This window comes from Lagenorhynchus albirostris, chromosome 6, assembly GCF_949774975.1.
Source record: "Lagenorhynchus albirostris chromosome 6, mLagAlb1.1, whole genome shotgun sequence".
Classification (NCBI taxonomy): domain Eukaryota; kingdom Metazoa; phylum Chordata; class Mammalia; order Artiodactyla; family Delphinidae; genus Lagenorhynchus; species Lagenorhynchus albirostris.
In genome coordinates this window covers 67,218,342-67,230,165 of record NC_083100.1, presented here as the reverse complement: position 1 = coordinate 67,230,165, position 11,824 = coordinate 67,218,342, and the positions used below count along the sequence as shown (strand labels likewise).

At 35.7% G+C, this 11,824-nt stretch overlaps 1 protein-coding gene across 10 annotated transcripts in view; it reads right to left on the bottom strand.

The window, feature by feature from the left end:
• Positions 1 to 387: 387 nt before the first annotated feature.
• The window catches only part of GRB14 (growth factor receptor bound protein 14), a 125,923-nt gene continuing 114,486 nt past the window's right edge, over positions 388 to 11,824 (bottom strand). For 4 of the 10 annotated variants that reach the window (XM_060152756.1, XM_060152760.1, XM_060152758.1 and 1 more), the window contains 7 exons: positions 10,256 to 10,336; positions 9,717 to 9,779; positions 5,017 to 5,133; positions 4,853 to 4,925; positions 4,618 to 4,705; positions 2,333 to 2,426; positions 388 to 1,002 (listed from right to left, as the gene is read on the bottom strand). In XM_060152756.1, the coding sequence (XP_060008739.1) occupies positions 856 to 1,002; positions 2,333 to 2,426; positions 4,618 to 4,705; positions 4,853 to 4,925; positions 5,017 to 5,133; positions 9,717 to 9,779; positions 10,256 to 10,336 (663 nt within the window). In that variant the 3' untranslated portion in view covers positions 388 to 855. The remainder of the gene's footprint in view (positions 1,003 to 2,332; positions 2,427 to 4,617; positions 4,706 to 4,852; positions 4,926 to 5,016; positions 5,134 to 9,716; positions 9,780 to 10,255; positions 10,337 to 11,824) is intronic. The other 6 variants (XM_060152757.1, XM_060152763.1, XM_060152764.1 and 3 more) reach the window with 2 other exon arrangements.

Below are 11,824 nucleotides of genomic sequence, written 5' to 3'. Positions count from 1 at the left end.
AAAGAAACTTCTGAAAGTTACAGCGTGGGGCAAATGTGAAATATTAATGTGAAAAATGTTACACTGTGACAGATTACATGCCATGAGAAAGCATGTGCAAATTATATAAATCCCCTCTATATTTTAATCATTTCCTTAAAAACAAGTAGATAGTTCCAGTCAATCCTTAAGTGAATGAAAAAAATGCAGTGAATAACGTGTCACTACTAGGTACAGTATCAGTGTAAATATTATAGTATAATTAATAATTTAATATGTAATAAAAGTCATCCTAAAAAAAATCAATATATCAATACTTCAAAATAATTTTAAGCTGCTATTTCAAAATATGATTTGATTTTAAGGTTATAATAAACTCAGAAAATATATAATTCAAAATAGTTTTTAGTTTTATTAACAGGTTGTGAGTAGCTTCTTTTAATTGTTAACTCAGGTTTTTATCATACTTCTTAAGTTACAAAAACAGTAGTTAATTGAAATTCAGTCCACAAATAATTCATTCTGAGCCCCAACTTTTTTTCATACTTTGTGGTTGAGAATTCTAATGTTGCTATAGTAAATAAGGACAGAAAGATGTTTAAAATGTGCATAATTGAAGAAAATATTATAGTAATGGAAAATCACACAAGAACACACCAGATTTTTTTTTTTGGAGGTTTAATTTTAACTAATATTTAAATGATGAAGGTAATGTCAATCCAAATCTTTACTTATTTGTAATGCACAAACTATTTTTTGTAACTTGTAAGAGAAATAGATTCTTTTCACCAGGGCAATGCTTTCACCCTTATTTATGGTCTTCCTTTTTCTTGAGTCCTTTTTCTTCAGCAGTTTAACAAGTCACTTCTTGTTTGGCTAAAGTGCAATCCTAGCACAATAATGTTTCAGCTTGCAAGGAAGAACGCCCTTATTGAGTTGATAGAACTCCACCAGCTGGATTAGATCCGTAAATCTTGTGTGCCCATCATCCAGGGTGTGGAACATTTCACCATCATCTTCCACCTGCAACAGGAAAAACAACAAACTGGTAAGAAGGGCAAAATACCCAGAAAGACAATCATATTCTATTGCATACTGCATCTTTAAATGCCAAAATTGATGTGTTTATAATACTAAAGGACAGTGAAAAGAATGTTATGGCATGTCCACTTCTTCTTTGTAACTTCACTTGCATTTAAAAGAAATACCATCTGATCCTAAGGTAAGCAGTGTGGCTCTACTTTCTCTGTCTCTAAATTCTCTTAACGTTCAGTAGTTAGAATAGTAGGATTATTCTGAATCAATACAGTGCACAGTGAGAAACCGGCACTATTCAGTGTAAAAGTAAACAAAAAATTTTAATACTCCCACCTACAGAAATTAATTTCCATTTCTAGTTGTTGTCTACCTAAAGCCTTACTTAATATATTAAAAATGAATATTCACCATAATTTGTATCAGTAAACTGATTCTGGAGCAATCAAATACTGTGTTAGTGGAATGACAGCGTTTTGGGGTTTTTCTGTTTTTGTTTTCTGCAGTGAGATCTCAGGCATTAAGCAATTCATACGTGCCAGGGACATCGTTCACATAATCAGTGAAGTAGGGAAGATACTTCACGTGGACTTTGGATAGTTCCAAAAAGAAGTCATTCAAAAAAAAGAAAACACTAGCAACTTAGCAATCTGATGTAATACCTTCTTGAAAGTAGACTGAATCTCTGTTCCACACTATCTGGTTCCAATACACAGACCACGTGCATACATACATGCGTGCGCGCACGCGCGCGCGCGCACACACACACACACACACACACACACACACAAAGGCAGCAGAAACAACAAAAAAGTCCCAAAGCAAGTTGTGCCACATCAAAGCAGAATTACAGAAAAATTTTACATGTGCTCAGAATAGTTTAAATAATGATCTCCAGTTCCACAGCACCTGTGTACCTATCCGTAATGATTAAAAACAAACAAAACTACAAAAAACACCAAAAAAGCATTGTGGGGACAAGAGAGGAGAAGGGGCTTGAAAATAACGATTTTTAAAGAACCACTAGAGGAATTCAGGAGAAGGAATTTTCAGTAACCTTTTAACAATAGGTGGCATGGGGTCTATACAATATTACCAAATCGTATTTCATGGGAAAAGGGAAATTTAATTTTTGCAATTCCTGTATTTCTTATATTAATTCAGGCTCATAAAACCATTTCTGCCAAACTTAACTCTAGTCAAAGCACAAGTTCCCAAATTATATTTAATAAAAGAACCAAAAAAAAACTAAAGTTTCCAAAAGCTTATGCATTAAGATCATCTCTAATATACGAATATGAAATCACAAATTACTTACTGGTATAATTTGAAAGTGCTTTATTTTTTGTCCATGACTCATTGACAGTACGAAAGTTTTGGGGTTGCTCTGACTATCCCGTACCAAGAAAACTCTAAAGAGAGAGAAGGATTTCAATATTTTTCTACATTTACTCATGGATTGCATAGAAATATAGCCTGTACCAAATCCAGGAAGTATATTCATAAATGTAGCCAGAATTTTCCTTTACTATGTATTCAATGATGGGATTATCCAACATGGTAAACAATATGGTATAACATAAACCTTATACTATAAAACTATCATCAGAGCTAATTTAATTTTAATAGGATAAATACACAGCCGTTTGTCAGAATGCTTGCTCACAATAACCAATATAATGCTATGCTGGCATCAATAATTAGTGCTACGTCCTTTTTCCACTGGGAAAGCTGGGTATTCACATGTAACTCTTTGGTACAGGGAATAAGGCATTAGCAATATTGTTATTTTAACTTCTGGGTCATGTTAGGCCCTAAAAAAAGAAAATTATTTAGAGTGAAATAATTTTTAACCCCCTCTTCTACACTGGATCCTTTCTTTTGATTCTGGTTCCTACTATTACATACACAACAGAAAGTGAGAAATTAATATATTCTAAAAAATCAATCCTGAAATCATTTATTAAATGTTTGAGCAAAATATTTTAAGTAAAAGAAACACTCAAACAACATATACTTTAACCTTGAAGAATGCAGCAGAAAAGCCTCTATAACAGGCTAGAAAAACAAGACATGGCCTAATGGCCTGAGAAAAATGCTGCCAGGCGTGGATTCTTATTAACTGGCAATTCAGTGCATAACCAGCTTTATATTAATTGTTGGCAAACAGACTGTGCAAACAGTCCCCACTGGTGACTCCAATACTAATCTCACTGTGCCTGGGCGAAGAGACAGCCAAATCTGAGCCATCACAGATGTCTGATGAGATTATCCATTTCATCTGTGCTGTGTGAGATTCCGACATTACATCTCTAGGAGATGGGACAAAAGGGAGTTTCACTGGTCAATCAAGCTTAATTCTCTCCCCATTCCTGAGTAGATCACCACTACCACCTAGTGGATTGCCTGGCATCATCACATCTTTCCAAAAGAATACCCCAAATAACCCATTTTTTAATTAAAAAATTTGAAAAATAAAGATACTGTCATTCTTTATGCAATTATTTCATTCAATTTACAAAAAATGGGCTCAGAAATAAGGGAAATTATAATCCTCCAAAACATTTTGACAATTCTTTGTGATTTATTTCTTTTCTTGGTCTTAGATGGTAATTCTGCTGATTGCTCAGATTTATATCTGAAAAGACCGTGTTCCATGCAGAGAAGTATATTGAAATCTTTTCTTATTTAGATTCTACTGAAATGCCGACTTGCTATTAATAATCTTCCATGTGAAGGTGCATTTTTATCCAAATGTCAGTATTAAATCACCTTGAAATTTTGCCATCATCTTAAGCCAACCCATGAAGATATAAGATCCCATTACCACTTGTTTAAATTGATGCTGGTTTTATTTCTCATCCAAACCTCAATACAAGCTCCTTAACTTGTATTCCATTTGGGAAGAGAATTCAGCTAGTATTAGAGGAAGTACTGATATCTGAAATACTGAGTAATCTGAGAAAAAGAAAATTCTTTAGATCATAAATCTTGCATAATAAATTTTCTGTTTCTCCTGTCTCTTCTGTGGTATCCCACTAAAAGATAACATGAGAAGAGTCAAAAAGTACTGGTTTCATAGGTTTATATTCCTTTAAACTGTTAAAATTTAGAGAAAAGAAAATAGGGATTTAAACAGAAAGAAAAAAATAAGACAGTCTAAATATGTAAGAAACAGCTTTTTACTTTAACACACCCTGCATCAAACCTAAAAAAAATGTATAATACGTAAGATAGTGTCATGACACGAACCATACTTTGCAAACATATTACTCGTTCAAATCAAAACGTTGACACGCCAAAACAAGTTCAGTTTTCCCCCCATCAATTAATACCTGAGATGCACAGAATGGGTAATATTAGTGATCACTGGTTAAGAGCAGAGCATCCTGTTCAGCTATCTTCTCCTTATGCGCAAATACTAAGCACACACTGTGTAACAGGAACTGTATAGGTATTGCTAGAATTCAATGACAACCATCCTTATAGAATAAAGTCACTTCTGTTTTAATAAGCTGAAGTCAAAACTCTCTGTGTGTGTTGAATAAGTCATTACTGATTATAGGAGAAATCAAAATCAGTGCTACTCAAAATCAAACTTACCCATCCACTAGACCTTGCTGAATGATCAATCGCTGAGCTTCCTCTCTAGAAATTTTGTGGTGAAACCATGGTTGGGACCGGTGGATAGCTGAAGAAATAAAGTGGAGGAATACAAAGACTTGTTTGAAATGATCACAATTTAATTATGTGTACTTTCTACCCTAACCCCTCAATGACTACATCTAAATGCACATCTTGCCACCCAGTTAGTCACACTGAATATGCAGAGACATACCCATGTTTGTGGCACAGCTCTGTGAAGACGCAGTGGGGCTACCATGAGTGCCCAGGCGTAAACATCCTTTTTTCTGTGCAAGGAAGTGGGAAACAAATTTTAACTTTCGGGGAGAAACAAATTCAAATCATAAATATTCTGAAGAACATGAAGCTAATTTGTACCCTCCAAGCTAGTCCTTCTTCAACTGCAACTGAAAGGGCTTCAGTGGGATTTTCTATAACTCTGCTTTTCTGGCCTGAGAAGTCCATTGCTACCAGGGAATTCTCTGATATACTTCTCTGGAAAAAAAAAACACATTTTTTACCTTGAAAACATCTTTGAAGTTACCTTTCAGTGCTTTGCTGGCAGTACGTTTCCATTTTAGGATGTGGTTCCAAAGGTGGCTAGCAGGAAATTAAAAAGTTAACAATACATATTCAACAGAAAATGGTGCTATAAAATATTTTGGTTAAATAAGTTATACAGTTATTTGTTAAGGTCATTGAATTAAGTGTTGAATAAAGAGATTAAAAGCTTTCAAGGTAAGCATGTCTTTCTTCTAAAGCAACCCTATCTCTTCATATTTAGAAAAGAATAACCTTTCCTGTGGCTAAGAAGATCCATCACTTCCAAACTCACCTCTCCATTATGCTTTGAGATTCATCAATGATTATTTAAATGTCAAATCTATCTACGTATTAAGATTCAAGATACACTAAAGCTGTAACAGACTGACTTACATCACTTCTTTAGAAACAAATAGTACCCATATTTTATAACCAACAATATGTATTTTAAAAGTTTATCACATCAACTTTTCTCTAACTTAGAAAATGAAATTTAGTGAAATAAGTCAGGTAACTCCATAATACTAAAATTTCTATGATTTAATACATGAATGTTTTTTCATCTTGTGAGCATGAACATGGCAAAATGAGAGCTTCAAAAATAAGTCTGAATGACAAAAGAAGAACTGATATAAAAGGAAGACATACTCTGTAAACAAACATGATTTTAAACAAGTAATAAAGTCATCTTTTTTGCGAATTACTTTTTGTATTCATAGTCTCTGAAGGTGAAAATAAAACATCCAAAACCTGGACCTTATTTTTATTTTTTTCTTTGTTTAGGGCTCTACTTTGTAACCATCTTTTAAAAAGTGTGCCAACCCAAGTCATGCATCCTAAAAAAAAAAACAGTTGTCAGAATCTTCAGTTATGAGTGTCAGTCAGCATGGGGAGGGGGAAGGGTAAGCTGGGACGAAGTGAGAGAGTGGAATGGACATATATACACTACCAAATGTAAAATAGATAGCTAGTGGGAAGCAGCCGCATAGCACAGGGAGATCAGCTCGGTGCTTTGTGACCACCTAGAGGGGTGGGATAGGGTAGGAGGGAGATGCAAGAAGGAGGGGATATGGGGATACATGTAAATGTATAGCCGATTCACTTTGTTATAAAGCAGAAACACACCATTGTAAAGCTATTATACTCCAATAAAGATTTTTTTTTAAAAAAAGTGTCACTCAATTTATAAGAATTAAAACTCTTAAAAGACAAAACATCCAAAACCAGCATGAACAATGTTTAATAGTTTTTCCCCACTCGTCATTAATAGAAGAGCAACACAAAAACCGCAGTTCTCATTGTAAAGGATCAGCTAAGATACACCTGGAGTCTCCTGGCTTAAGACCATTTTCTCTCTCTCCACATGGATTCAGCCATACCCTGCTTGGTCTAACAGACTCTAGTCAAATGTCTGCTTGAGGGGCTTCCCTGGTGGTGCAGTGGTTGAGAGTCCGCCTGCCGATGCAGGGGACACGGGTTCGTGCCCCGGTCCGGGAGGATCCCACATGCCGCCGAGCAGCTGGGCCCGTGAGCCATGGCTGCTGAGCCTGCGCTGCCCGGAGCCTGTGCTCAACGGGAATGGGAGAGGCCACAGCAGTGAGAGGCCCGCGTACCGCAAACAAACAAACAAACGAACAAAAGTCTGCTTGAAACAAAACCTAGTTCATACAAAAATGGGAGGGGGGATAATTTATCACTGCATTACACATCCCACTTTATTAGCATTTATTATTTCCTCTTGAAACCTTGCTGTAGTGGTCCACAATCTTATTACGGTTCATCTTTATTTCTGGAGATTCGGCGTGCAATCTTTCATTTGTTATAGGAGGCTTCATAACTGACAGCTGCTCTTTCCAAACAGATGCTGTCTCTGTAATCTCTATTTGCTGTCACACCTTACTTTGCCCTTCTCACCCCGTGATCTTCTGTGCCGGGCTGTGGACCAGATGGATATACTTTTGCTTTGCTGACATTAATGAAAAGCTTCCACCTGCCCAAGCCAGAGAGTAACTAATCTCAATCATAATGATAGCTTTATCCTTATAATATCTCTGCCTTCACATGCCAAGATGGGCTCTGTAATCACAAGGTTCTGATAACATAAAAATACCGTTAGGAAACAAAAACATAACCAGTTCTTTTTCTTTTTTTCATTTTTCTCCTATAATATGACAGGCTGAAATGTAAAATAAGATCCCATGTTACATAATTACTTGACCTAAGTAGGGAGTCTACGATACAAGTAAGTATTTTCATTTGCTACATTACACTAGGGGAAAACACAGGAATACAGAAAATGTTTTCTACTGAATGGCAGGTAGTGGATGAAAAATTAATAGTTTACCTTTGGTGGACAAAGAAATGGAAGTGAAGCAAAATCTGACTTGAACCAAAAGGTCATTTTCAGCTCAATTTCTTTCACATAGAAAAGTGATGTTGATAACATTCAGAATCAGTGTATTTCTCAAATATTTGTCCCTTTTTCTACTTCTTCCTTCTGGTGGGATAAATAGGGCAAGCCCTAAAAGAGGGTCCATGATTTTAATGGCATGCCTCTCTTTTTAAGAAAGAAGAGGCTTGGGTATATCCTGGATTATCCAGACCACACCTCAAGATCAGATCCAAACACTTTTAGTGAGGTTGGAACATGAAATGTTTTTCAGGCAGCTTAGCTAAGCAGCAACTCGTAGTCACTCACTCCCTGTCACCCCATTTGAAAGAGCTACATAAACGTGTAGCACAGGCCTTAGTAAGAGGGCACAGAATTTCCTCAGACATTGTTCTCTCATCAGTGTCATACAGAGCCACAGGACATCAGAGGTGTAATCGATTCTAGAGATCACGCAACTGTCCCCCTTATTTTATACTGTAGGACGGCAGTGACTCAATCAAGGTCACGCTTACGGTAAAGATAGTAACAGGCCCTATCTAAGGTTCTTTTATGTACCACAGAATGGGAGGTACAGGGAAGAAAGTGCAGTTTGGGATGTCTAGCTCAGAGTCAAATGTGAAAAATAATAAGAACTTCAGTTGACTTGTTTTTCCCATCCCCTTGTTCTGGCCAGGACCATATTAACAGATGTTCCTTTAAATGAATCCCTTTTATTATCCTAAAAAGGACCAAATACATTTGGCTTCTTGAAATATCTGCTGATGATTCTCATTTCAAAGGCTGATGGGATGGCTATTATGTGCTATATATAGTTATGATGTTCATTATGGTATGATAATTTTTTTCTCATTTCCCTTCTCAAAATGAATCCCTGGAAAAGAAGACAATATTGTTCCTTTAAAACTATAACTAAGTATGTGAACTTTTCCCTGTTGTTCCTTGAACATGGGGCCTCAATGAAAACCAGCAGAGGCAGGTGAGAGACACTGGCATCCAGGATATAGGTCACTGATTCTTTCATGATAATGTAGAAATTATCCTGGGATTCTGTATAGACACCAAAATAAACGCAAATACCTCCCCAACCTTCTTAGTTTCCTTCATGAAAATTAAGAAGAGTAGAGATAGAATTCTTGATGCTATTCTCTCTGATCATGTCAACTGCCATACAGGACAGGTCATCTTCCTCACCACACAGAGACTTAAACCCTCTTGTCGTTCTATCCCTATTTACAGCCAATTCATTCAAGGAATGTCTTCTCTCATACAAGGTGCTGAACAAGTAAAGCTACATTAACCAAAATGCCGTAGACGTACTGATCAACAGTAGGATCACTTGCAACGGAAAGAAGCAAGAATAATACCATACTTGTACACTAATGACAGTGATGAGGCTAGAAAGTACTTACTTTATAACATTTTTTTTCTATGATTAAGAGGACACCAAATAATAACTGCCTCCAAATCATGGCTGCTATTAACATGCTCATCCTAATGACTTTAAAAGAAATTTAGAAGGATTTAGGAAAGGATTAAGATAATAAAATTCATTATTCATATATACATATATGAATTAAAAGACTACAGTATGCTGACAAATTGTAAAAATTCTCACCTTAAAGCTATTGCTTTTATAAAAACTCATTACATTCCTTAGTTTCTTATTTTAGGGCTAAAAAGTAATGTGATACAAAGATGAAAAGTTACTCTTCCATAACGTAAAGCAACGTAACTACAGCATTGGAGTTCTTTTTCCATATTAGTCTATCAGACTTCATTAATCAACATTATTTCATGCTTCATTCCTAGAGCTGAGCATTTATATGCTATGTTACATGTAGGGAAATGCACCTTCTTTGGTCACAGCCATGAAACGCATGTTTTAACCTAAGTGGAAATGTAGCACGTTAGCTGACTGTAACATGGGCTCATACTTCTGAATTCCTAATACACTCAATATTAAGGAGCACAAGCAAAAATAGCAGAACATAAACTTGGAGTTCAGAAATAAATTTCTTGTGTTAATGCACAGGAAATTAAAATTAGGTCCCAAAGAGGGGAAAAAATGTATCTGCCTGTAAATATCCAAGTGGCATTTAGTATAAATCTGTGAAGCGGTGCTAGTCTTAACGCAATGCACGACCTGTATTTTGGCTTGCATCTTTTGGGTTTCCTGGAGAGCAGTATGCTTTTCAAGGACCTGGAACTTCAAAAATTTAATTGTTAGAAAGTCAGAATGCAAAAGAGCTCACAGGCTATGATAATCCCAGAATGAATATTTAAATAAATAAATAAACCCACCATCAAATCAATAATTAAGAAAGATCTACCATCTCAAGGACAATGTTCTATAAATTATCTTATTAAAATCTAATCCTCAAATGTAATGCAAAGAATCACTCGCATAATTCTTTCAAATATTTAAAGTTTCTCTTTAACATAAAACATGATTGTAACTGAACACTTCATGTGTGCTCGATTATTGTGATTTTATCACATAGGCTGCAATCATATAAAATCCAAAAAAAAAAATAGTTCAATATAACATGATAGTAGGATGGTGCCAAAAAGTTACTTTACTTGACCAAAAGGAAAGAATGGAAATGTACATTTATAATGTAATGTGATTGCAAATTAATGTAAATATAAAATAAAATGTAGGTTCAAAAACTTGGTGCTTACCATGGGTGATATACTCTGAGAACTGCAGCCACTTCTACCTTGATATGGGTGCATGTAATTCTGGTACAGCTGCATGCCATACTGCAGAATAATAAAAACACATTCCCGCCACTTTTACTACACAGAGTTTTACTACAACTTTTGAATATCAACACTTTCATTAATTATACATCATCAATATAAAAACTGAAAATTATAAGCTTTCCTTAAAACAAGTAAAGCAGCCATACTTTTGAATGGTAAACTTTTAGTGTCCTAAATAGTACAGTTTAAAAGACAGTGTCTTTTATTTGGACCCACACGTAAGTTCTAGCTCACAATATAAAGATCTGGAACTGACACTCCTACTCATTATTCTTAGTGTCAATAGCACCAAAACCATTTGGAGCTTAGCACTAAGAAAGCTCACTTGGGAAGGGTGCCCGACTTTATGGTACAAAGACTCTGAGGATCTGACACACATCCTAAGCAAAACTGGGTAAAATTTACCATAATTCTTCAATGACTGATTGATGAATTACATTGTCTTCTGTAATCCATAAACTTGATCCTATTTTGAAGATTCTTGGCACTGTATCACCCTCTGGTAACAGTACTCTTAGGGCATTGTTTAATTTTTGGCTTTAAATTCAGGGAAATCAAAATGGTGGGGAATCAGGCTAATTTCAGACAAAGAGTCATGGCATACAGTGTAAAGAGCAGTAGATAAGAACTACAGAGGCTTTACTTTCAAGAGGTAGCATCATAAGAACTGGACTGCTAGGCTACAATTGGAAAGTGGGTCTAGAGTATGATTGGATTGTTAGTTTGAGAAACATTAAGAACGCCAACTGCCATGGCCCTCTATAATTCTCTCCATTTCATGGAGCCATTATGAACTTAAAAGTAGGTCTGATATAGAAGAGATTGAAGAGACACCATGGAAACCAATCTTACCCTTAGGATGAATTCCATTTAAACATTCTAACAGAGCTGTTTCTCTACTAAAAACTATTTTCTTAAAAGCAATTGCAGCAAAGTGGATATATTTGGTAATTAGGCAGAAAATCAGAGGGAGGTGAGGGGAGTCACTGTTTTCAAGATTTTGCTTTTAACATGAATACAGTCATTTAAAATTCTCTGTGTTGACTTCTTTATCCAATTATTTCCCAACTTATAAAAATTATTTTTTAATTTAAGGTTTGATTGACATTAATAGGACCTAATGAAATTTATTTTAAATCAACTCTAAGCCTACAGTAACTTTAAAAAGAAGACAGAGGAGCTTAATTCCCAGTCAAGTTCATTTGGAGAATATACAATAGCCTGCAACCACACTTTCACAAGGACATGCTGCTTGGACACCTTTTATTTACCTGCAGTGAAAAGCCTGCTACCTACTAATAAGACTGTTTCCTTCAAAGATGTATTGTCCCTGGTACCTGTGGTGTTAGGAAGTTGCTTCTGTGCTGTTGAAAGTTAACTCTGGCTAAGGGGTAGGGCATGGGTCACCTTAACATTTCCCTGTCCTATGGAGGGGCAGATAAGGGACCAAAATGTGTTAGAGAGAAACTAGCAGAGTTCTAACTG